The sequence below is a fragment of the Tauraco erythrolophus genome, chromosome 4 (assembly GCF_009769465.1).
Source record: "Tauraco erythrolophus isolate bTauEry1 chromosome 4, bTauEry1.pri, whole genome shotgun sequence".
In the NCBI taxonomy this organism is placed as follows: domain Eukaryota; kingdom Metazoa; phylum Chordata; class Aves; order Musophagiformes; family Musophagidae; genus Tauraco; species Tauraco erythrolophus.
Genome location: NC_141468.1, coordinates 43,152,092 through 43,176,097, shown reverse-complemented (window position 1 = coordinate 43,176,097; position 24,006 = coordinate 43,152,092). Strand labels below are relative to the sequence as shown.

Below are 24,006 nucleotides of genomic sequence, written 5' to 3'. Positions count from 1 at the left end.
GAATTTTGCCCCATTCTTTTACAGTCATAAAAGACCTCTCCCTGCAAGTGAAAGAGTCCAGCAGAGTTTCAGGAAGGCTTTTAAAATTAATAGCTTTACAAGTAAAGTGCAATACGGACATAAGCATTTGAAAGCTGCTTTTTAAAAGAGTATTGGAAACATCACGGTTTAGGGTTTGCTCTCATTTTCTTTTTTAGAACAGTATTTTTTCCTAACTATCCAGACTGCAGAAACAAAGTGTAACCCTGTGAGTGTGAACTTTCCAGAAACACACAGGCCTATTCTTGTCCTGATGCACATGTTTAAATCCCAAAGAAGTTCTCTACCTGCCTAGAGAGGAGAAAATGATTCTGTTTTCATTAAACACTTCAAGTCAGCAAGCTGGATTCCATAAGCTTCATTTTAACACAGGCTACAGTATTATATATCTCCATAGACTATTTTTTCTCCTTATTGGTTGCAAATGTTCCCCTTAATTTCCATCACTGTCTAGGGAAGAGATGTATGCACACAGCAAACAAAGATTACATAGATTATTATGGAAATGAACCAATACGTACATGTTGATATAAATGTTGATCTCAGTTGTAACAGCACATAAAAACTATTTCACTAAAATATTTGAAATAGATTGTTCTTTTTGGTATGGTTTAAAACCAGTTTCCTTGCAAGGTGCACCACATCTGTGCAAGCCACTGTTTTTCACACTCTCTATTGGAAGAACTACACGCTGTTTCCTTCATGTTCTCAGGAAAGAAGTGAGTTCATGTAACAGTGTTCAAAAGTATCTATCCCATGTCCTTATGATGACCCATTCTCTAGTCTGCTTCACGTCATCTTTTTCCACATTTTGTCAGCAAGGCTCTGTTCTCAACTCCAGTTATAAGGCATAGGTAGGAAAAACAAGGGAGCTCACTGTGTCACTCAGGAACTGAGCAGATATGAAATGAGAATGGTGGTACTCTCAGAGTGGGTGGTGGACAGAGGTCAATGCATCTGAAGACAGAGAAAGTAAGCTAACTATAAATTACTCCATTTTATAGATCTGTCTTATTTCTGAAGCAGCAGAATATCATCAAGAGGAGTTCTAGGTCTTAATACTTTGCAAAGATGTGTAACCATAATTAATGGAGCCAGAAGCAAGCTGGATTGACTGCAGTTAAAAATCTTGGAGATAATGTTAGCAAAGAGGTAAACTAGCTTGAAGTTGCATATATATAATTAGTTCCTAATGGGATTTGTGATTATTGTTACTGATAATTTGACTGACATGAGAAAGCGTGGAATAAGGAACAAGAGGAATAGCTCTAGGAAACATGCTGCTTAAGGAATAAACAGACAAATGTTTATTATAGCTGCACTAATGGACATTTAGGATCATGCTTCTGAAATTAAATCTCTCTATGCTAAGCACAAAAGGAAAATCATCCCTGCAAAACAAGCAGAATATTTCTTTTTAAGCTTAACTTCTCCATAAAGACATATAAGACGTGAACTCAGAGAGATCTATCACTTATTCCTGAGCTTTCGGCCTTCCTAATCGGTTTCATAATCGTGATTCTCAGCTGATGACACTCATCCTGTTCACAACAGAAACTGTTACTCTCATCACTTACTGCTTCTAACTTCCAAATTTACCGCCTTATTCAATTCTGCCTGCCTCTCTCCTCGTCCACCACTTTTCCTAGCATTTCCCTAAGGGTTATTCCTTTTCACAAAAACAGATTGCAGCAAAGTCTGAGTTTTTCCTTTTTACTCCTGAACTTCCTTCCCTTTCTGGGTATGACCCTTGAAGAGCTTATGCACAGTATCATCAAAATTAACCCCCCACATCAACAGAATCAGTCCCAAGAGCAGGAATGGGGATGAGGGGAGGTCCTTGTGGATGACATTTTTATATAAACAAAACAAATTCATCACTTCAGATCGTGATTTTGAGGCAAAGTGGTTATGGCTGCTACGATCAGTGCTAAATTCTGTCAGCACATGTTGGGCAAATGTGCTTCAAGTACAGCTGTTAGGCTGGACCTCTGAGGGAACTTGAGCAGAGACATATCTAAAATCCTTTTACAGTGGCAGTTGAGATAGAAGCACTTCTCTGGAGGAAACAGAAGTGCTTCAGGAACTTTGCCTTGGCAGAATGTTCTATATATTCTACACTATTTTATTGTATGGATGGCTACAAAAAACCATGATAGCCCTATTCATGCACCCTCAGCCACTAAGCCATGTTTATGAACCTGTTACTCCAAATTCACTGCACTCCCAGAATATTTGCCATTAGTTTCTGACAAGAGGTAGGAATAAATACATTCATTTTTTACGCTTTTGTGTAAAGTGTGGTATATAACATATATGTTATAAAATATTAAATGTATACTACAGCTTAAAAAGCTTGAGGAATATTTTTATTCACAAATAAAGGAAAGAGTTTGATAATGGTAATGCTAAATACTAAGGTTGCTAATTTTTGGTATTCATAGCTGAGAAAATAAGATGTATGGAGAAGCTCTCATTCTAAACCATAAAAGAGAAACCATGAATCATAAAACCATGTACAGATAAAAAGTCCTAAAATCCAGATCACAGACCTAGGAGTTGTGTGCATTGTTCTGGGAGGTAGCATGACTACCATGACAACCAGGTTAGCAGAAGACAGAAACCAGCCAAAGCAGCATGGCTATGTGGTGAGCTATGCCCTAGTATTCTGCATCTTCACAAAGCACAGCAGCTGGTTTCTTAAGCTTTGTATTTTAGTACAATCGTATTCGTTTACGTTACACTAAAAAAGCTTGTCCAGCACTAAGAGTGATTTCAAGATTCCTCTTTCCCAGGGGATACTGCATCCAGCAAGATGTACTGGCTCACTCGAACAGTGGCAAACTTACTCACCAGCCAAGGGGTGCTGGCACGCTGCTAGGATTCTCCTTCACTAGCCTGGAAGAACTAGGTTCAAAGAGGGTTACACAGGATCTGGTCAGCAAAAGTAAAATTTTTGCAATGACCAAAGTAGGAAGGAATGATCAAAGACTCAAGAGTGCCATACGACTTGTGACAAACATATACCACCAGCTGGTGACAACTGCTAATTGAAATCAATTGTGTCATTTAGGGAGCAGATAATAACCAAGATGTGGAAAGAAGGCAGAACGAAGAATGAGTCTGTATCTTCCATCTTTGTAAACTCTGATGGAAAAACACAGACCTGCAGAAATGTTAAACAGAATTGTTTAACAATTATCATTACAATAATATGAAAAGTAACAGTAGCAACCTTCTCATCAAAGGGGAAAATGTAAAATAATTTCCCTGTCACAGAATTGTCTAGTAATATCTATTCAAGGCATTATCAAATATAACATAAGTTAAATAAATATTCTAGACACGCAGCTTGATTTATCACTCTCTCTTCCAACAATGTCACTGGACGGTCAGTGACAGAAATATTTATTTTTCTAGACGTCAATCATATTGCTATCCTTAAAGTCCAGCAAAAGTACTACCAGATATTGCCTACCAAAGTCCAAAGGCACGAGAGCCAGGGCTAAGAGATTAGGTTCTTTTCCAGCTTAGTGATCTTGGAGGAAAATTGAACTATTTTCTGTCACTTGGGGAATAACTGACTATGGGCTATACTGAAGCCAAGTAACAAACATAAACACTGCATAAAAACTGTGATGTCCAATCTTACTTTCAGTATGAAACACTGACACATTTTCTCCAGATATGTCTCTAGTAGCCACCTGAGAATCTTAGCAAGCATATATCCATAACCAAAACAATTCTGCAAAGGAATGTGGGATAGTCTTGGCAAGTATCTTAACAGGTAAAACAGCCAAATCAAACAGTGCTGATTCATAAACAGTGGCTGAATGCACACTGATGTTCAGCTTAAGCATTTCTCAATTACAGGTTAAAAAGTTTACAAAATTCCATCTATAGCATTTAGAATGAAAAGGCTAGAAGTCACCTTAAGAACTCATTTAGTCTCTCCCCTATCCAAAGCAGGTTCATACCAATGCTATTCCTGACAAAAATTTGTCTAGTTTTGTTTCTATAGGCCTCTAGTGATGGATATTCTAGAAGCACTAGAATTTCGGTGCTCCTCTTCTCAGAGGCATGATAATATGACTGTTATAACTCTGGTCTTTTGCCCTGTAAATATTCACAGAAGAGTACTAACAAATCCATTTTAGGACATTTTTACCCCCTAAAATGAAAGGTTGTTTATGTAGCTTCAGTATAAGCTATAAGAAGCAGAGGTCCCTCTTTACTGCATTCTAGATTAAAGGTTTTTGATTGACATCACTGGTCACACAGAAAGGTGCTCAAATTAAAAAAAAAAAAAAAAAGCCTCTACAAGCCAGCTGAGTCAGTCTTCTCCATATTGAGTCATTACAAAAACATGACTACAACAGCAAAAGTTAACCATAAGGATCACATTTGAGACCCTTGGTTATTTTATCACTTTTTATATTATTGTCCTGATCCCTCAGTTTACCAGCACATCAATCATTCTGTAGCCACTGTTACACATGAGAACTTTAGCATGTGTTAGAAACACAGCCCCACACGAGGTTTGCCTCATCATTGGTGTTCCTAATTTCACAGTTGCCTACTGAACTAAAGTGGAGAACAGGAGAAAAAGAACATAGACTAGCAAAGAGATTTGTTTTAGTTATTAGACAAATTACATCCTGGTCCAGCAGGTTTTTCCCACCTAAAGAGGCTGCTGACGAACTGTGGTGAAAGAGTGATGTCCTATTTTTACTACAGGGGCAGAGGTGGAAGAGGACCTTTCAAAAGTTATATGTATATATATAAATTGGCTTATGACATTTTATAATATCATAAGTACCAACCCTTAGCAAGGTACTGTCTGGCTTACACTGAAGAAATTGCCAGCGTGGCAATTGCTACAGAGAAACGAGGCAATGAACAGAAAAAGAAAGTACTGAACGTGGTAACGAAATATCTCTCACAAAGAATTTCCACTAAAAATCTCATAGCAATCAAAAATAATCTTTAAGTTACATGAGCTTTTAATGAGTCAGATAAAAGCAGTAGATCTAGATTATATTATGAAACATCAGTGTGTATTCAGCTGCATTCTGACCTTGATTTGTTCTTTACCCTGAGCCACTGAACTTATGGACAGATCCCAGCACATTCATTTTCCCCTTAGGGACAAAGTACCAAATGGTAGTGTAATTGCCAAGGGAAAATTATTACCCTGTTCTGAATTATTTCTATCATAAATCCAGCACCAGTCAAACAGACTCTGTCACAAAAACGACAGGGCTGCCGTACAGTGATGAGAGTCCCACATACAAGTGCACCATAAATCCCTTAGTCCCACCACCCAACAAAGTCATTATAAGTCATGCGTTTAAATCAAAATTAGAAAATCCAAGCTGGCAGCAAACTGGTCCACATTGTTGAAACAATGGAAATGAGGTGATTTACTTGCTGCTGGTTTAAAACTCACCCTGCATCATCTGTTTCTTATGATATATGTAAAAAATGACTAGCTTTTTGTCTGGAAAATTTTGAAGGAGGAAAACGCAGCTCTTCAGAACACAGATGTGCAACTCAGATTAAATTCTGTTCTGTTTCTGTACATGTGCAATATATGAATAATTAGACTACGCTCACTAACCCATAAAGGGACAGTTTAAAACAATTTGGGATTCTTATTCATTGATTCATTCTCTTATCTTTAAAGTCAGCTGTGTGGATTAGAATAATGCACAGAGAAACTTGGTGCCAATGAACATTCACATTTAACTGTATTTGGCTTTTTCTAGCCTTATTAATTTCTTCTAGGCTTACCAAGGACTGGTGCCCTACTGATGTATTCAGGATATTCTTTCCTACAGTGCTTTAAACAGTGGTTCTTTGCCAGCTGAGTAAAAACAGGTATGTTGAACTCTGATATGTAAAAGAAGTCTTCAGCAAGGCGACCCATGCAATAGGGAAACTGACTTCAGTAGACAGAGATTTCCCCTGCAACTCCTGAAAAGATTAAAAATCTATGATGACTGGCATCCATGTTCAACAATGGAAGCTGGAAGAGTGTTTTCTCATAGAAAACTAATGGGCAACTTCTAAAAGAGGCCCTGTGATCTCCAGTTAAAAGAATGCTTTACCTCATCTTCCACTCCTAGGGTTGGCTGACTTAGGACCAGAAAAGGACTCTGCTTTTCTAAGACATCCAAAGTGACTTAATGGAGGCATTATAATTTGTACTAGCTATGGAATTCCATGTAAACAGGACAGGAATGCACATCTGCTCTTTGATAAACACAGCAGTAGCATTTAGGTTACGAGCTCATTTTAAGTACTAAATTTAATCAGCATTCAAGCGCTCCACCATCAAAGGATTCAGAGAGTATGATAGTTTTAAGTGAAGCTTGCTTATTATTATGTTTTCTTACATGCAAAATATCTGAGGACTCTTCAAGTGACATTCAGCTCCACACAAGAGCATTTGAAGCATCCTACATAGAATAGTTCAAATTCAATGTAATTATCCTAGTATCACATGGCTTAAATTAACTTACACTTTTAGAGTTGCCATATAAGCAAAGGCTAATATTAATTTGAATTAATCACCTTTGTTGAAAACAGAAAAAGATCCAAACTTAAAACCCTTTGTTTGTAAAAATGCAACAAAAATTCCTTCAAACTAGAGTTCAGTATCTTTCCTTTCCTCTTCTTCTATCAAAAAAATATGAATTAAAAAAGTGTAGTGCAAGAGGAAAATGAATAATCTTACTGCTGAAAATTAGGACTATGCAGTAAGTTAGGTATGTCATGTTTTTCATCATCATGAAACCCTGATTTTTGAGAAGTATGTCATTCACACACTTAAATTAACTAAAGAAATTTGAATGTATTTCAGGGGCTAATAGAGGTCAATTTTAGATGACTCAATTATTAAAAGTGTTATTTATTTTCTTTCTTGATGATTTTGATGAGAGACGTACAATGAAACAGCCCTTCTATTCCTTATGTTGTCAATGGTCAATGATATCTATGACAGTACATTTGAGCAAATTTGAAATTGAGTTAGTTTATTCTAATGCAAAATACTTTTTCATATCTGTCTTTTTTTTTCCTATTCTAATGTTTATAATTTACATATCAGTCAGCCAAGTAAAAGATGTGTTTAAAAGCTACAAACATCATATGGAAAGCACAGAAGTCTGATCTTGAAAATATATACACAATCTGAATTTTTTTGCCAGAATATCTACAGAACTGGATATTATTTCTGTAAAAGCAATTCCCTATAAACATACTTATAATAAAATACTCTGAAATTCTCATAAACCCTCACCTATTCTCTTATCTCCATTTTACAGAGAGAAAACAGACACAAACAATTTAAGTGATTTTACCAAGATCACCTAGGAAGTCTATAGCAGAAACAGCATCCCAGGTTTCTCTAGTCCCTGTCCAGTGCCTTACTCATAACACAGTTCTTCCTATTTATTGCTGGATTTCTGGATAGAGGAAAACACAGTTCTAGCCAAATAGGAAGGAACCAAACTAACACAACATTGATTCCCAAGACTTACCTTAAACTTTATCATGCAAAAGGGACTTTAGTCTACAATTTAAGAAACTGCTTTATAAAATCACCAAGGGCAGACCACAAAACTTGGAAGTATAATCTGCACTTTGAATTCCAAAGTTCACTCTGGCAGTCTGTTCTGTCAAGCACACAGAGCATACACTGACAAAGATCAGGCCTCCTCTAGACAACAATCCTGATCAACAGCAATGAGATGAGACCAAAAAGTAGGATCATTTCTGAGAAGCAATGGTGCAATCAGGTTGAAATGGCAGGAAAAGCACTCAGTATCCTAAGGTGGCACACTGTTTCGTTTATACTGATGAGGTATTAGCATTGTCCTTTCTAGCTAGAGAAGTTGGTTCTTGCCTTTTATTCATACACTCTTTGCTGATGTTGTTACAAAGGGAAAGGACAGGGTGTTTAGAGCAACACCTCCAGCCTCTCAGGGTGATATGTTGTGGCTACCTTGACCAAGGTAGTAGCAGGGTCTTTTGCTCTCCATCCTGCTCCTGCCAGACCCTCAAAAATTAAAGTAATGGGGTTCTGGGGTAAGGACAATGGAGTTAAAAAAGCTGCTTATTGTGAGAGGACAGATGAGAGAGGTGGGGAAAAGGATTGACTAGGCAGCTGCAGGGAAGGAAAAGCGGTCTGTAGATGAGAGGAAGGCACAGGGAACGTGTATTCTAGGAAGGAGAAGATAGGACCCTCACAGAATGGCATAGGTTGTGAGGCTGGACGAAGACTGCCCTCTGCTCCATCAACACACAGATTCCTGAAGGCATACTGACACCCCTTCCATTCCTCAAAGTTGCTAAGAAGCCTTCAGCAAGTTCCACTTATGCAACTCTCCTCCTTTTGTTTAACCTCAAAGTTAAGCGTTCTCTTGAAGTGTAATTCAGCCCTGTTTTAATTAATGTTCCTGAAACAAATTTCACAGACTGTTCCCCTCCCCTGTCATTACACAGCAGTCTCTGGCATCTGCACTGCAATGTGGATTCATCCACACCAAGCTGACTTCAGAGGACGGCTTGAACTATAACAGACCAAGATCACAGGGTGAAAAGACAATGGGCCAACAACCATTAGCTAGAAAAAATTCTTTCACTCCCTTGAAACCAGAGTCATGTTTTCCTGACAGTTTATTCTGGGTTCTGCCAAGAATAGAGTTAATGTAGTTTACGGATAAAACAATTACTGTCATAATAACTCAGAAGTATCAGAATTAATTGAAGCATAGGCAAATTTTGTGGGGATGTGAATTGACAACATCACCCATTTCTACAGGATGAGTGTATACTATATCAAGACCAAGCCCCTGCACTAAACACTCTGCAGAGAAATCAGATCTACAGTTTCTCTTTTGTACATGCTGAAGAGTCTCATCCAACTTCTTCTCCCACTCACAGGAGGTTTTCTATTGTCCAGGATGCTCTTGCAGCACTAGCACTTCCCTGAAATGTGTTGTACAATTTGCTTCACTGCTCTTAGCTACGCAACAGGATCAGATGTACACATGATACGTAACTACAAAAGCAGAATTGACTTTTAGAGTGTTTACTTTCAAGAATCTCTTCGATTCTGCTTGTGTGAACATGTCGTGGTTTTAGGCTGATCCAGCAACTAAAACTCACACAGTCTCTCCTTCTCCAATAAAGTAGAGAGGAGAGAAAAAAAAAAACAAAAGGACTGAGGGTTGAGGCAAGAACAGAGGGAGCACCCACCAACCATGGTCCTGGGCAAAACAGGCAGCGCTTTTCTCAAAGCAAAACAGTTTATTAATGATTACTTAGAAGGACAAAGGGAAATAAAAACCGATTACTTGAGAGGACAGAAAGAAACAAAACCAGATCTTAAAACCGACACCTTCCCCCCCCCACCTTCCTTTTCCTCCCGGCTCTACCTCCTCCCCCAGCAGCACAGGGGGCAGGGACTGGGGGAGTGCAGGTCAGTTCATTCCGTGCTGTTACTGCTGCTTCTTTCTTAAAGGAGAAGGAGTCCTTACACCCTTTTCCCCTGCTCCAATGGATCCCCTACCCACGAGGAAAAATCCACAAATTTCTCCAACGTGAGTCCAGCCCACTGGAAACAATCCTTCCCCACAGATTGCTCCGGTGTGGGCTATACCACAGTCTCGGGTACTTAGGGAGCTGTAGCCACTCGCTCCGGCGTGGGTCGTCACGAAGACTCCAGATGCCTTTCTGCCTTGCCGTGCCCCCAACACGACCATCCTCGGGCTCAGGCATCTTCTCCCCACGGGCTGCGAGTGGGTCGCTGCTCCACCGAGGCCGTCCTGGTTGCAGGGGGGCAGCCTGCTATCTCACCATCAGCCGCAGGGGAAACTCGGCTCCGGCACACCTCCTCCCGCTCCATCCTCACTGACCTGCTGTCGATGCAGCTGTTTCTCTCAGATCTCAGTCCTCTCCAGGTGAACTCAGCCCAGTGGGCACCCCGGGAGTGGGGTGCCCCCGAGTTCCCCAGCTGGCTCCGCCGCCGCCATCCTCCGTGGGCAGCGCCGGCCCGACGCAGGCAGCCGCCCGGCCGGGAGCCAGGGAGCGGGGGCAGTGCCCTCCTCCCTTCTCTGGTCGATCCTGGGCGAAGCACCTTTTCCGGTTCCCTTGTCCTGACTTAAATAGGGCAATTCGCAGAGGCGCCCTATTGGCTCAAACCCCGAGGGGGATGGCAGTCTGATCCGGTGGCCAGAACTAAGCCTAACCCAGATCCAAAACCGGGGAGGTCGCAGGGAGCAAAATCCCTCTCCTGCCACCAGAACCACCCCCCCCTCCACATCAAACCATGACAGAACATATGCAAACATTAGTTGAAATATGCATCTCCATGTAAAGCAGATATCAAGGCTGTGATATGTCACAGAACATATGGACTGACACGCAGCATATGGAATGAATGATAACTACCTTAAAACACTTGTAGCCTTCTGTTTTCTCTAAAAAAGGCATAGCTTCTCTGGCCTATTGAGAGAGTACTTTTGTCAACGGAAATCCAACAACTTTTGTAGGAAGTCATACCTAAATCAATTGCTGGTGAGCCATCACCAAAATTTGTATGACAGTGAAAGAGAGTTACTATGGCATCTGCTGTAATAATTTAGATGAGGCCTCATTTATTAAAATAGTAAATCTATATCACTATTAATCAAGCATGATACAAACTATCGATCTAATATTTGCTCCTTCAGCTGGTACTCAGAGGCACTAATTAAGAGAGCTGCTTAACATATCTGTTGTTTGCCTCTGTGTTGAACTATCAGCAAATGTGATCAGGAGTAATAATGAAGGCTGGAGTTAAACTGCAGTTTACTCATTTAAATGGACCTTTTATGATTGTTTATGAATACCCAAGCAAAACAAGGTCAACAACCCTGGGTGTAGCTGTTGAAATTTGAAAACATTTTGAAGTACATTAATTGGGCTAGATGAGAACTTCTACCTTTGTCACCTACTTATTATCCAGCCCCAGAATTTTAAATGGGCCCTCAAATGCCTTGACTTTTCCTGACATTACACTGAACACAGTAACACAAACGAGTGCAACATGGAACCAATTATCCCAGATATGTTGGAAGACTTCAAATGCTAGAATAAATGAAATCTTAATCTCTGGAGAAGGAAAACAACAATGAAAATCACTTCAACTCCATAGTTTAGTTTTGTTATGCATGTATTTCCACTAGAAATTTCAAGAAAACATTCTTCCAATTTAGCAGTAATAATTCTAGATTTTATATGGAAACATATAAACTAGAAACTTAGTTACAGGATAACTCAAGTTTCCAGAAATAAGATCAGCTAATCATTATGTAGGGGTGCTGTCTTAGGTGTTTTTGCCTGAGTGGCAATATTCCACATCCAGGAATTGAATTCGGGAATAAGGAGAGGGTTGGCTTTGATTTGTTGGCTTTTTTGTTTAAAGAAAAAAAATAAAACAAGGGGTCCTAAAGACATGGTCTTCCAGATCCCAAAAGCTGCATGTGGTTAACTGAGACCTACTTTTAGCTGAATTACTCTTTTCAAGTTGATGAGAAACTTGGTGAGTTGGTGAGAAGGTGATCTGGATTGAGCATTAGCTTACTTCAGTATTTTACTTCTGGAATCAACCTTGGAGTCAAATGCACCAGCTGTTAAATTGTGTCAAGAGAGAGAATTTGGATTTATAGTTCGAAAGGTGGGTTGTCATTGCCTTTTCTCTTACCTTCAGACTGTGGTTTTTGAGAGTCAGCAGAACTCACAGCTTGGAAAGAAGCAAGCCAAGAAGAACTGATTAACGGCAGGAAAACAATCATAACTCATCCAATTTCCACACCAGGTTCCTGGTTTTGCCCTGGTGAATGAAATTCTGCCAGAGAAGAGTACTCAAGAAGGCCATCCACAGAAGGGAAGTCGATTAGTTCACAGCTAATTCTGAAGGCATGTTTTTTGGTCATTGCTCATTTTTGACACAGCTCTCTATATTTGTGAAGTCTGCAGTGGTGGGCCTTGCTGGCCTAAAAAAAACTTAATCTAAAGAGGCTATAGCTCACTCTCCGCCTTATCTGTGAGAGGAAATAGACAGCACTCCAACATGGCCATCCACCCTTGGAGCAGAAGAACAATTATTTAACAACACAGCTTCATGTTTTCTCATGCTTTCTCATGAATCCAGTTAAGAAAAAACTTCTGATAAACATCAAAGAAATGCTGCTGAAAAATAGGCAAGAACTACCATCAGGTTTTACTTTGGCCTTTGTTAACGTGTAACCAACAACTGTAGTCTTGGCAAGCACTGCGCCGTCACTACACCTATGACACGAAACCATCAGGAAAATCTGAGTATCCGAGGAATTCTACCACCATCTCTTCAACCTCAGAAGACAACATATTAATCGATAGCAAGACAGATTGCCACCATCAAAAAACTGGCTTCCTGAGCAACTGGTGTGCAAATCAAGCACCTGTCACCTTAACACGGTGAGCTGACTATAGTGCAGAGAGGACCAAAGGGGTATTATACGCACATTAGGTTTCAAGAGATAAAACGGATGGGTTCTTCCAGAACCGGAAGGAACAATAACTATTTTAGATGACAGTAAAATAGGTATCCCCAGTTACATCTGATCCAACACCGATTAACACTGAATACAAACCAGACCCATTTCTTTGACATAGTATTGGATTAAGTCAATCAGTTTAATGAAGGGAAGTGAGCGTGAAGATTTAGAGCCCAGCAAGGAAGAACTAAGGGTGACACAACACTCCTGACATTAGGAGGGTAATTTATCTCATCCTGTGTGGTTAAGTGGCTTTAAGAGGTTAGATGCATGTTTCTCTTCATTAACTGTTGGTGCACTGCAAGGTGACAAGCTCAGATTTACAGGTCCACCTTTAGGATGCCCAAAGTAAAGTGGGAAGCACCCCACCTCACATACTCACTAACTGACCCCTTATCCTGAGAAAAGAGAAAGACAGGAGAAGCTGACAACATTACTCACATTTTCAAGGAACAGCAGGATCTTTGTGACTTCCCATGATGCTACTTTTTGAAGCTATCTGAACTTCCCTCTGCTCAGTTTAAACTCAGAGGAGAACCACAGTTCTATTTGTCTTCCCTTGGTTTTCTCAGTCAACACATCCCATTTACTACAATCAACACATTTTCAAATGGCACTGAAATTTCATACAAAACATCCCCAAAAGATAAAGGATGTTCAAGAAGAGGAAAGAGAGAGTGCCAAGGTTCTATTCTTGCTCAAGAATTTGAGGCATGTTTTTCCATAAGCTATATTACTGCCAAGGCTACAGCTCTTCAGATCCTCAGTGTGTGTGCATGTACTACAGCTGAGAACAGAACTATGCTTAAAATATCTGAAAAACAAACAAGCTTGAAAGAATTCAAACACAATGGGTAAGCCGTAGCCTTCTTTTATTGTTATTATTCCATTCAACTCTGCTTGATTAATTTTATGGAACCAAAATACACTAAGAAGTAATAAAAAGGAACATGTTTCCATGTAAAATGGGCAAAACTTTATGAAATTAAAGTTATAGAGCTTCAAATATTCCTTGGAGTTATCAATTCATTTATGTCATTTATTTTTGAGAAATCATTATGGTGGACAGTAAAAGGATAATAAACACTTTGAGGAATGAAACTAAACATATCTTTTGTTTAAAAAAAAAAAAGAACAAACAAAATGTAGTGCTCCAAAATAATTTGAGTCATTTTTTCATCTTTCTCCAGATTTAAATATTATTAAATTTTACTAAAGATAAGACCTGTACTTGTTCCACAAACAAAATCAATTAGCAGTAAAACTACATTGAAATACCGTATCAGGACAGTGGAAAAACTGAGTCAAACCTTTCTGTTGTGGAAGTCATTATCTGTATCAAGTTCAACACACTAGGGAGTACTTCAGAAGTTTCTAAGAAGGATGAGGTATTTTGAAGAAATACAGTCTCTTCAGTACAGTAAAATGAACTGTTTATGTTGGAAATTCTTTTAAAAAGGACCAGTATGAATTTAAGAAGTTATGTTTTCATTTTTTTGTGGTATTTTATCATTGAAAAGAATTGCTAGGGATTAAAATAAAAATATGTATTCCACAGTTCTGCTCTCTCCCTCAAAATGCGTATGTTTGTAGTTGTAGACAAGAAGATAACACATCAGTGCAACCGGGGACTACAACTGAGGACTGAATTACCCTTAAAAACAGCCAGTCTTCTCAGAAGTCAGGTCTAAACTAGCAATTACTACCTCTATGCCTGGTCAATAAGGTTACCCACCTTTTTTCATGTCAGTCAAAGACAATTGTACGTGTTTAATCTCCCCATTACGTAACATTATATGGACAGGGAGAAACACACACTGTGCATTGGAGACAAGACTGAATCAGCACTGCATCCATGAGGCAGGTAACATCCAAAATACGGTACTGCTCCAAAAGAAAGTGAAGTGACTTTCTGCACTACGCCTGGCAGCCAAGGCAGGGAAAGCTAAGTTGCTCTTAGGCTGATGGTGGTCTTCCCAACACTGACTCTTTGAGGAAAGTGAAAAGGTCTGTGTGATTTCGATAGCCCTCGGAACTTGTTTTAGGAACACTGCTGTGTCACGTCAGAGCACCTGAAACAGCAAGGGCAGCTGTGCTGCGCCGCAGCGTCAGCGTGTGACTCCCCATTGCTTGTCCCAGCAAGAGCTTTCCCATCTCCTTTTGTACTCCCAGCAGTTCAGGCACTCTGCTGTCAAGGCCGGTTCCCAACACACTCCTCTCCTAAGAGTCTCTTAATGCCCCTCTAGTCCTACCCGTGATAAAGGAACAGAGTGAGGATATAGACCTACTCCTGGTCTTTCTTTGTCTGGGAGAGGGGAGATGAAAACAAAAACTATCAAACTCTTCTTAAAAAGGTATAGTCAGCTAGACAATTAGACTAACTTCAGCCACACTACAATTGTTCGAGTTTTTAGTTTTGGGGTTTTTTGTTGTGGTTTTTTTGGTTTTTTTTTTTTTTTTTTAATAGGAAAGATGATAGATTGAATAAAGTAAAAATAGATCAACAAAAAGTATACCTTACATGGTAAGTTTAGCCAGGTCCACATATCTTACTGCTACTCTTGAAATACAGAGCATAAATCTACTGTTTGCAAAGCAGATCTTTCCTCCACCCAGACTGGCTGATAAGGCACGTACTCAAGGTAATACTACTGACAGGAGTCTGTGCAGAGATTTTAAGGAAACAAGAATCTAGATACATATCCCTGTTGGAAGAATATTTCTTTATAAGTGATATCTATGTATGCACATGTGTACACACTGTAAATATTTAGCTCAACTACTTTTTCCCACTGTGCCTGAGTAGCAAATGCAGCAGTGGTTTGCTGCAGCTCATCATTAACAAAGTTAAGTCAAGTTTTTATAGTGTGAAATCTTGTGATCCTAATTATCTCCGAAAAAGGAGCAGGATCCAGTATTACCATAAAACTGCTTTGGAAAAGCTTTTTTTCCCCTAAAAAAAACCTTTGGGGAAAGTATTACTCATCTAATCTCTGGGTGGTTTTTAGGTAGACAAAACTTGACCACACGATGCAGGGTGGGCTTTTAATCAAGACCTTGCCTTTATGCTTCATGAACAAGACATCCTAGAGTACTGGATCAGTACGGACTCAGAAGAAAAACACTCACCTGCAAAAATCGGCTTAAGAAATAGCTTTGTTCAGTGTCCAGATTTTCAGGGAAGTCTAGCCACATCTGAGTGTGTTCAGAGAACGGAAGAAGAAGAAAGCGCTGCACTGATTCTGTGTAACTGCACACTACTCTCTGAGGTGCCAAAACCAAATAAAATTGGAACAGACTGTTAACATTATTGAGTATTTAGTAGTTCTTCCAATAGTCTAGATATTTCAGAATACTCTGCAATATTCTGCTAGACAGAGAGCACACAAATCACGGTCCACTGAAGTCTGAAGGGTCTTGACTGAAGAGGTCTTCACTGAAGACCTATTTCTACTCCTTTGCTGTTGACATTGGGAAGATGCCACAAGGCAAGAATGAAGGGCAGTGCAAAAAGCAAATGGATACTCCTTCTCTCCCCATGATGCCTCCTTCCCTACTACATCTCTGGACTGTTAAGTAAGGGCTAATCACTAGTTTATGTCATATATTCAGTCTAGCACTGGCAGCAGGAACAGAGTGGTAGGGCACACAGTTGTGTTTTACTGCAGTGATGCTGGAACATCACTGAACCATAATTTCTGTGTGACACTGTGCCTGAATCTCAAACATCTCTGGTGACTGTTTGTAGTGAAATGTACCTCTGTACTGACAATTCTTGCAAGCCCCTGTTCAAATATGGCTATAAATATGCTAGCAAACAGAAAAGCCAGTAATATCAGGAATTCTTTTCATGCTGCCTCGGATATCACAGGATTTTACTGATGCAATGTTCCTGGGTACCTCAAGAATCAAAAAGTTTGAAATGTTCCACTACTTTCCTCTCATTTTACACTTTGACTACCAATATATTTCAAAATGAGGACAATTCCACTGTCTCAATTCGCAAAGCAGGCATTACTCACCTAGCACTATATGTGTTAATTATTAACTCTGATCATAGTAAAACACAAAATGTTCTACGTACTCCAGAAATGCTCAATGGAACTCTGATTTTCCACTCTGTGAGGAAAGCATCATGCAGAAAAAGAGTCTGTTCTAGCAGATTACAAGAAAAGAAAGATACTAGAAAAATGATATAACAGTACAAGTCAGGCCAAAAAAAAATTCCTGAAGCTTAAAGATGCCTTCCATCACAAATTAAATACAGCACAGGGGTCAGTTATAAAAAAAAAGGGGAGGCGGGGCATTAAGGAGAAACAGAAGAAAAGACCCTCATACATTAGAGGAAGAGGAAAGGGATTATTTATCTCCGAAGTGTTAAATTGAACTTGCTGCAAAATTGATCAGAACCTCTTCAGACTCGGAAATACCCTACGGCAATTATTGATCAAGAGCAGAGAATGTGCTACCGACTATGTTTATGTGCCATACCAAAAAAAAAAAAAACCAGAAAAACAGAGAGGGGAAAAGATCTAAAGTGTGCTTAAAACATATTTAACTTCAAAACACACTCAACTGCTGAGTTAATGATCGCATGAGTTATTGCAGCAATGTGTATGAGGACAGATTATCTTCAGGAAAACATACCTGGCTAGATTGAATGCATCATCGATCAAGCCTGCTCGATTACTGACAGAGATAACCTGTGAGGGGCAAGCACAAAAATAAGTGAAGGTTCACTTATCAAAGTAGATTTTAGGGATGAGAAGAAGAGCTTACCTCATGGTTTCTTATTAGCTGATTAACTAGCAGTCTCCAATTCCTAATATCATAATTAACTCTAAAGTAGCCAGTCTGGTTGATGTTCCCCAGCAACCAACTTGCCTCTTCCAAAGCAGGAATTCTGTGATGTTCTGGGAACAAAGAACAAGATGGGAAAGGAATTTGCTTTTAAATATAAGAATTCTAAAGACACACCTGTTAAATTCTCTCCTTCTTTAAATATCCATGAAGGCACTAAAATTAATCCAAAGACTAACAAAAACATTGTGTTTGATTAATAATTTACTTTATCTGTTCTGATGTAAAAAGACACCAGCTGATATTCCTGTGAGGACCTTTTACCCACACAGAACTCCAAGGGTGGAGGTTTTTTTGTGGCAAATAGTATTCGTATGAGAGGTGCCCATTTTAAGTCTGGTACCCTGATTCTGGTCATGCTAAAAAAGCTTTCTACAACAATAACTCCAATAATTCAATGGATGTGCTATAGAGAGAAGACTAAATCAGTGATTAAAAAAAAAATTCTTAAGTGTTTCCGCATGTAGTCAATGAAGCTTTTATATTGGATTTTAAATTAAAGTATTTCCAGTTGTACAGCTTCTAGCTACTAACCACTCAGAGGCTCCCCTATAGAGCTAGGCCAATTAACCTTATATCAACTATCCTGTTCTTCTCTCTCCTCTCTTTTTAAGTAATCACTTTGGGGCTGAAAGTCTAAATTTATTCCAGTATTTGTACAGTCAGGCAGTCCACAACTATTTGCAGGACTAGGGATTTCAACAACAAAGACGCCCTGAACCCACAACACACACTTGCTTCACTACAGAAAGAATCATCATGGAATGAAGCCTCAGGCTTCAACGTCTGTTGAAGACGCCTTCAATCTAGTAAATTATTCTGACAAAACTGATCATGAATCAGAACTCACTAAAAATTCAGCAACATTTTTTTCTACTATAATAAAATTAGTTTGTACAATGTTGACAAAAGGAATAGTCTTCTCATGTATTTTTAAAAATAAAAAAGAAATACGTAAAATTGGTTTTAAACGTAATTCCATTAGAGAAATGTTTGGTGTGCTTGAATTCCCTGAAAGTAATGAATGGGAAAAAATTAGCAATACGGTCTTAACAATTCACACATACTATCTAGTACCTAGACTTACTAAAGAAATGGATTTGTTTCGACCTTTCTCATAAAAAAGTAATTTCTGAGGAAATAATAGATGACTGAGACTACAGATAAAAGTTATGCTTCTCCTTTGACTAAATATCTCTAGCAAACACACAAATAACTATTATTTTAAGGGACAAAAAATACACAGAGCAGCAAGACCTCAATCCTAAAACCACCTAATTATATGTTTAAATTCATGGAGTTGCATTATGCACATGAATTCAGATAAAAAGCTGCAGGATTAAAAAAGAAAGCCCTCTTCTCACCTAGGTAGTTCTGACATCATTAAAATCTCTTCACAATACACTACTTAGAAATATTAAGGCCAGAATAACTCAGTTGTTGCTACTCAATTCAACTGTTGCTGCTCTTTTAGGGTTTGTCTAACTGACTTGCACGAGTTCAATTAAATTATTCTATATAAACAATTGAGAAAAAAAATACAGATCCCTGATTTTAGTTAAAATATTGATTACACCCATTCAGTTATCTGTGATAAAGTGCCAAGCAGACACAACCTTTAGGAGCCAATGTATCCTGCAGAAATGAGACTAAGTGAGAAAACTACGATTAAGTCCTACAACTCTGTGGGCTTCCCTGATGTTCATACTGTCAAAGCACCTAAGCTGCTTTTGCCACGCAATCTGATTTGGAACAAGGTTTTAACACCGAGGGTCCTTCTTTCCACAGGGGTCTGTTAAATACTGGGCTACATAGCTCAGTCCTAAGCAAACTCTCTTAGACTGCTATACTGAAGTTGCTCTTCTGTTTAAATCCTTTTTTCACTGGACCTGAAGTCAGAATAACCCGGCTGCTCTAACCTACTTACGGAATCCTGGTTCTAACCCGGCTGCTCTAACCTACCACTTGAATCCTGGTTTCTGTGTAAATCACTGAATCCTACACAAAGGAAAACATTACTGTAGAAATAATGTAAAGGATCATAACAATTTAGAGCATAGTGATAAAGGCACTTTCTTAGAACAGATTTGGATCGGATGTCCTCTGTAAAACAGGGAGGGAAGGAATTTGAATCTGGATCTACCTCATCCTATTTAGCTACCCAGTGTGGTGCTGTGAATACAGTCTGTCACTCCTAAATCTCAGCTATGTTCCTTATCAACCTGGTGGGTTTCTTAAGAGAACAGCAAAAAATACACACTTCTTTATCTAGGAGAGACTGATGATGGAAACGATGACTTTCAGAAATTCCTTGGGTCTTCAGGGGCGTGCTGCTGTGTGGGGTCAGGAACAGGCTGCTCATGTCTGGCACAAAATCCTACCACATTAACCCAGTAGTGCTTTCGACCCATGTTTTTCTGTTGCAAACTAACCTTTAAATGCCACCGTCATTGAAAGTAGTTACTTGTAGGTGGTTAATCCCTGCACCTCTATCACACCAAAAAATGTGTCAAATAGGCTACAAGCCCACATGAATCAATATCTGGGAAAATAAATACATTAAACGGAAATTTTCAAAATCAGATGTAACAAAGAAAGTATATACATTTTTCTTGGTTAACTATTTTTATTAAACTTTCATCTCCGAAGTGAGGAAATTATTTATGCTTTAACAGAGTACTTCATGATACTTGCCAGTCAAATATGACAAGTTTAAAATAATCTATTTTACAAGTAACAGCTGTGCAACACCTCCAACACATATTGCTTTAATAGAGAACAGTACCTTTTCAAAGCTCGATGGCATTATTGCAGTTTTGGTCAGTTTAAATCCAACCATAATCCCTTGCTATTATTTTTCGATAAGACCACTCATGTGTTGACCTTCTGCTGAAATATAGGACAGGAATCTTTCACGCCTTTTCAGCTCATATAAGCAGGTGGTTATTTTAAGGGACTGCCTGATGCATGTGCTTCACATAGTTCTATATAATTTACTGGAATTTGATGTTTGATTCTGTCGATTCTCATGCCTTCCTATAAAAGAAATTCTTTCTTTTGGTGATTACAGCACTGAAAATTTCTATACACCTGGGCAATTTCTCCCCTTACCACAAACACATTTATTAGTTTCCTGTTAAAAGTACTATAGTTAGGGAAAAAGTAGGCATTTAGTGTTAAACCCTGTATTAAACCATTCATGACTTTCTAAACAACAACAAAGATTTCATGTGGGAAGAAATCCATCTTTGATGGTTTTAGTTCACCTCTTAAAATTCCATCTACAGTATATATATATACAGTTGTATTTGAGATTAAAGGGAAATTTTTTAAAACTTCTTCCATCAGAAAGTGTTTTTCCACGGTCATGTTTTGTCTGGATGCCTCAGAAAATAACACAGCTCTGAAACTTCCAGTTTTGTCACATACATATAGGAGACAGTTAAGAGGAAATGGTTAAATTCTATGACATTTGTTTTGAAGTAAGAAAATCAGTTAGGGTCTGATTCTCATTTTCTCTGCTCTGGAAGTGTGAGACAGTCCTCCAGCTGGTGCTAACTGCATGTGGCTTGAAGTTCTGAGCTCTCCCAGCTCTCAAGCAACTCCAACTCCATCAAAACCAGCAGGAATGATGGAAGCCTGCTCCTCCGCATGGCAACACGAGCACCTTGTGAGGTAGGTCTGGGAGAAGGGCAGCCCTCTGCAAGACACTACTTCAATGCTGACAAGAACGTGGGCTAAACACAGTTCTACCACCGTTTCAAGTGTTCAGACTCACAGTTTTTATTTTAGCTCTTCATTTTATACAACCCTTAGCATACTAGGAAATTGATTTACACTGCTAGAATCCCTACTGAGAGAACCGACTCCATTTTCCCGCAAAAATAACTGCAGAAGAGTAGCACAATTTCATGCCAAAACCAGCCAGTTTGAAATTTTTCTGACCAAGAAAACGTTCCATGAGGAATTTCATTACAATCACACTATTTTATGACAAGATGCTGGCTTTAACTAAAATCTGCAAATCTTTTTGCAAGAACTTTTCATATGAGGAGAAGGCAAAGCAGAAGAAAACGTTCTTTCCATCTCACTTGCCATGTTGCCATAGCTCCATGTTGAAAAAAAATGTTTTGGTATAGTGAGCACAATTAATGGAGCACATCAGTAAATATGATCAGGTTCTCTTTCACATGCTCTATCCTCAGACCACCCTTCCCACCACTGACGGTCCTATATGATGGAACTGCCAATGTGTAAGGTGATACACAATGAAAGCAGCAGCTTTCTGTTAGGATCTTTGCTCGGCTGTTGAGATAGGGGAGTGATTCTGCCTCACTCTGTCAAAATTGTGCCAGGATTGCAGGTCTTGTATTCCTGGTCCTCACCATGGCTGGCTAAAGTTATAAAGCAGGACCTATATATTTCCTTTACTTCACAGTGCTTCCCTTCCTCCCACTTTTGAAAGATAGAAGAGTGGAGTCTGGAAGCAACATGAGTCAAGCTCTGCAGCTGAGTCTCAGAAAGGAAAAGAAAGGGTATTTTTCTAACACTGCTCTAATGCTCTATTCCCCAGAGGGCAGCAAGCAAACCCCAGCTCAGAAGCAGCTTTCTTCTACGAAACACTTCATGGAGGAAAATCAGACTGTCAAGAGGCTTACAGTTTAAGTAAGATTATCTAGTAGGAGGTGGCATAATATAGTAAGTTGGGACTTGCTGTTTGGAAGGCAATTATCCTGTGAACTTTCTTTCCCCCATCTCCTGGCAATCCTGTGGAGATACTAAGAGAAGTCTGAATGAGAGTCACTTTACCAGAGGCAAGGAGGTCCATCAGAGAAACACTTCCCTGGGACATAACAAACCAGTCAAGGTACAGGAGGTTGGGATGGAAAGGGCAGGGAGGCAGACTGTAAAGCTGCGTCACTCAGTTCAGAAGCGTGTGCTGAGTCGCATGGAGACGTTTCCTACCTGGAGCCTGAGTGTCACGCCCAGGGAATGGCACGTATGCCTTTGTCCAAAGCCTTGCTCATCTGTTTGAAACAGATGCTAGCTAAACCTCCTCACTTGAGGTTAAGGTCACTTCTCCTAGATTTGCAGAAATGCAGCAGGTGAGCCTGTGCTTCCACACTTAGTACTCCCTCAGTAGTGATCACCAACACCTTCCCACAAGCCCTGCTAAGCAGTTGTCTTGTGAGGACAGACTGAGTTCAAAGCTGCTCCTTCACTTTTTACTCTCAACTGATTTTAGGCTAATCTCAAAACACTGTGGACATTACATTCACACATCGTGACGGTGACCACAAAAGAGGTGACTAATCTAGGAGAAACACAAAAGAGCGCTGCATCTATGACAGAGCAGAAGTGTGAAAGACCAATGATTTCCACAGTGCCAGTGAAATCCATCATTCTGCAGACCTACAAGACTGTAGCACAGAGCACTGCAGCCATCTTAGAGTCATGTCTCTGACCTCAGCATGTATAGGAAAGCTAATCATGAGATGTCTCTTTTCTTTGTGACTGGTTTAGTTTTCAGAGGTTTAATAGCTATCACTCGTCTGAAGCAGAATGGCCTCGTCCATGGCTATGGGGAGTGAACAGGGAAAAGGTGGTGTTGACATTATCTGTGCAGCACTCTGAGAGCAAAAGAGACAGCTCCATTTCACCTGCCAGACAAATTGAGCCAGTTAAAAGGGTCATCTGATCACTGGTATATGAACTGATGAGTAGAAAAATGGTTACATAAATGGTATGGCTCACTGGGTAAGGAGAAGAGAGACTGGCAGACGCACTTGCAAAATGAAAACCTTCCAAAACTATGACTGCATACTTTCCACAAACAGGTGTGAAGAGCTACATTGAATATGAAACATCTTGGAGATTATGCACTTTTTCAGGCAAGTTGCCAAGGCCTGGCACTGTCCTCTCTACAGGGTTTGTTGCAAAGGACAATGAATTACATCTCAAAAGATGCTGCAAAGTTGTTATTTCCCATGTGTCCCTTCACCTTGGTGTTGTGAAGACTGGACAGAAGGAGCTCTGTTGCCAGCAGTTGGGATGATCTGCAATTATCTGAACTAATCCTGCTCAGCATATTGAACAATTAGAGATCTGCATGCCTCACCATCTCTAGTATGTAACCAGACACAGCCAGGGTAAGTAGAGAGCAGCAACTCAGGCATCCTGCAAGACTGAACAGCAGTGTCTTATCCCTTGCTCATGAAAATGCCAGCTGGCGTCCTGCAATACGTTGATGAGGTCACAGACATGGCAGCGAAGAGGATGCAAAAATCAGTAATCCTCTTGTTCTTCTGGATGTACATGAAGGAAGAGACTCTTCCATCCCCAAATAACCATCCCTGGTAAACTCCAGTGCAAGGCAGGGATGTACTCCCCTGCAAAATTGTTATTTAAACTACCACAAAAAAGCAGTATTTTTGATGGCAATATATGTAGCTATTTCAAAACTGCCATGGTTCCATTTCTCTCAGATAGCACAAAGACAAGGCTAATTTTATTGAAAAAT

General features: G+C 39.5%; 1 protein-coding gene across 1 annotated transcript in view; it reads right to left on the bottom strand.

The window, feature by feature from the left end:
* Window positions 1–24,006, bottom strand: part of TRHDE (thyrotropin releasing hormone degrading enzyme) — a 225,867-nt gene that overhangs the window by 27,951 nt on the left and 173,910 nt on the right. Inside the window, exons 11-12 of the mRNA XM_086610212.1 lie at window positions 17,406–17,539; window positions 17,274–17,329 (exon numbers count right to left, since the gene is read on the bottom strand). Coding sequence (XP_086466338.1) covers window positions 17,274–17,329; window positions 17,406–17,539 — 190 coding nt within the window. The remainder of the gene's footprint in view (window positions 1–17,273; window positions 17,330–17,405; window positions 17,540–24,006) is intronic.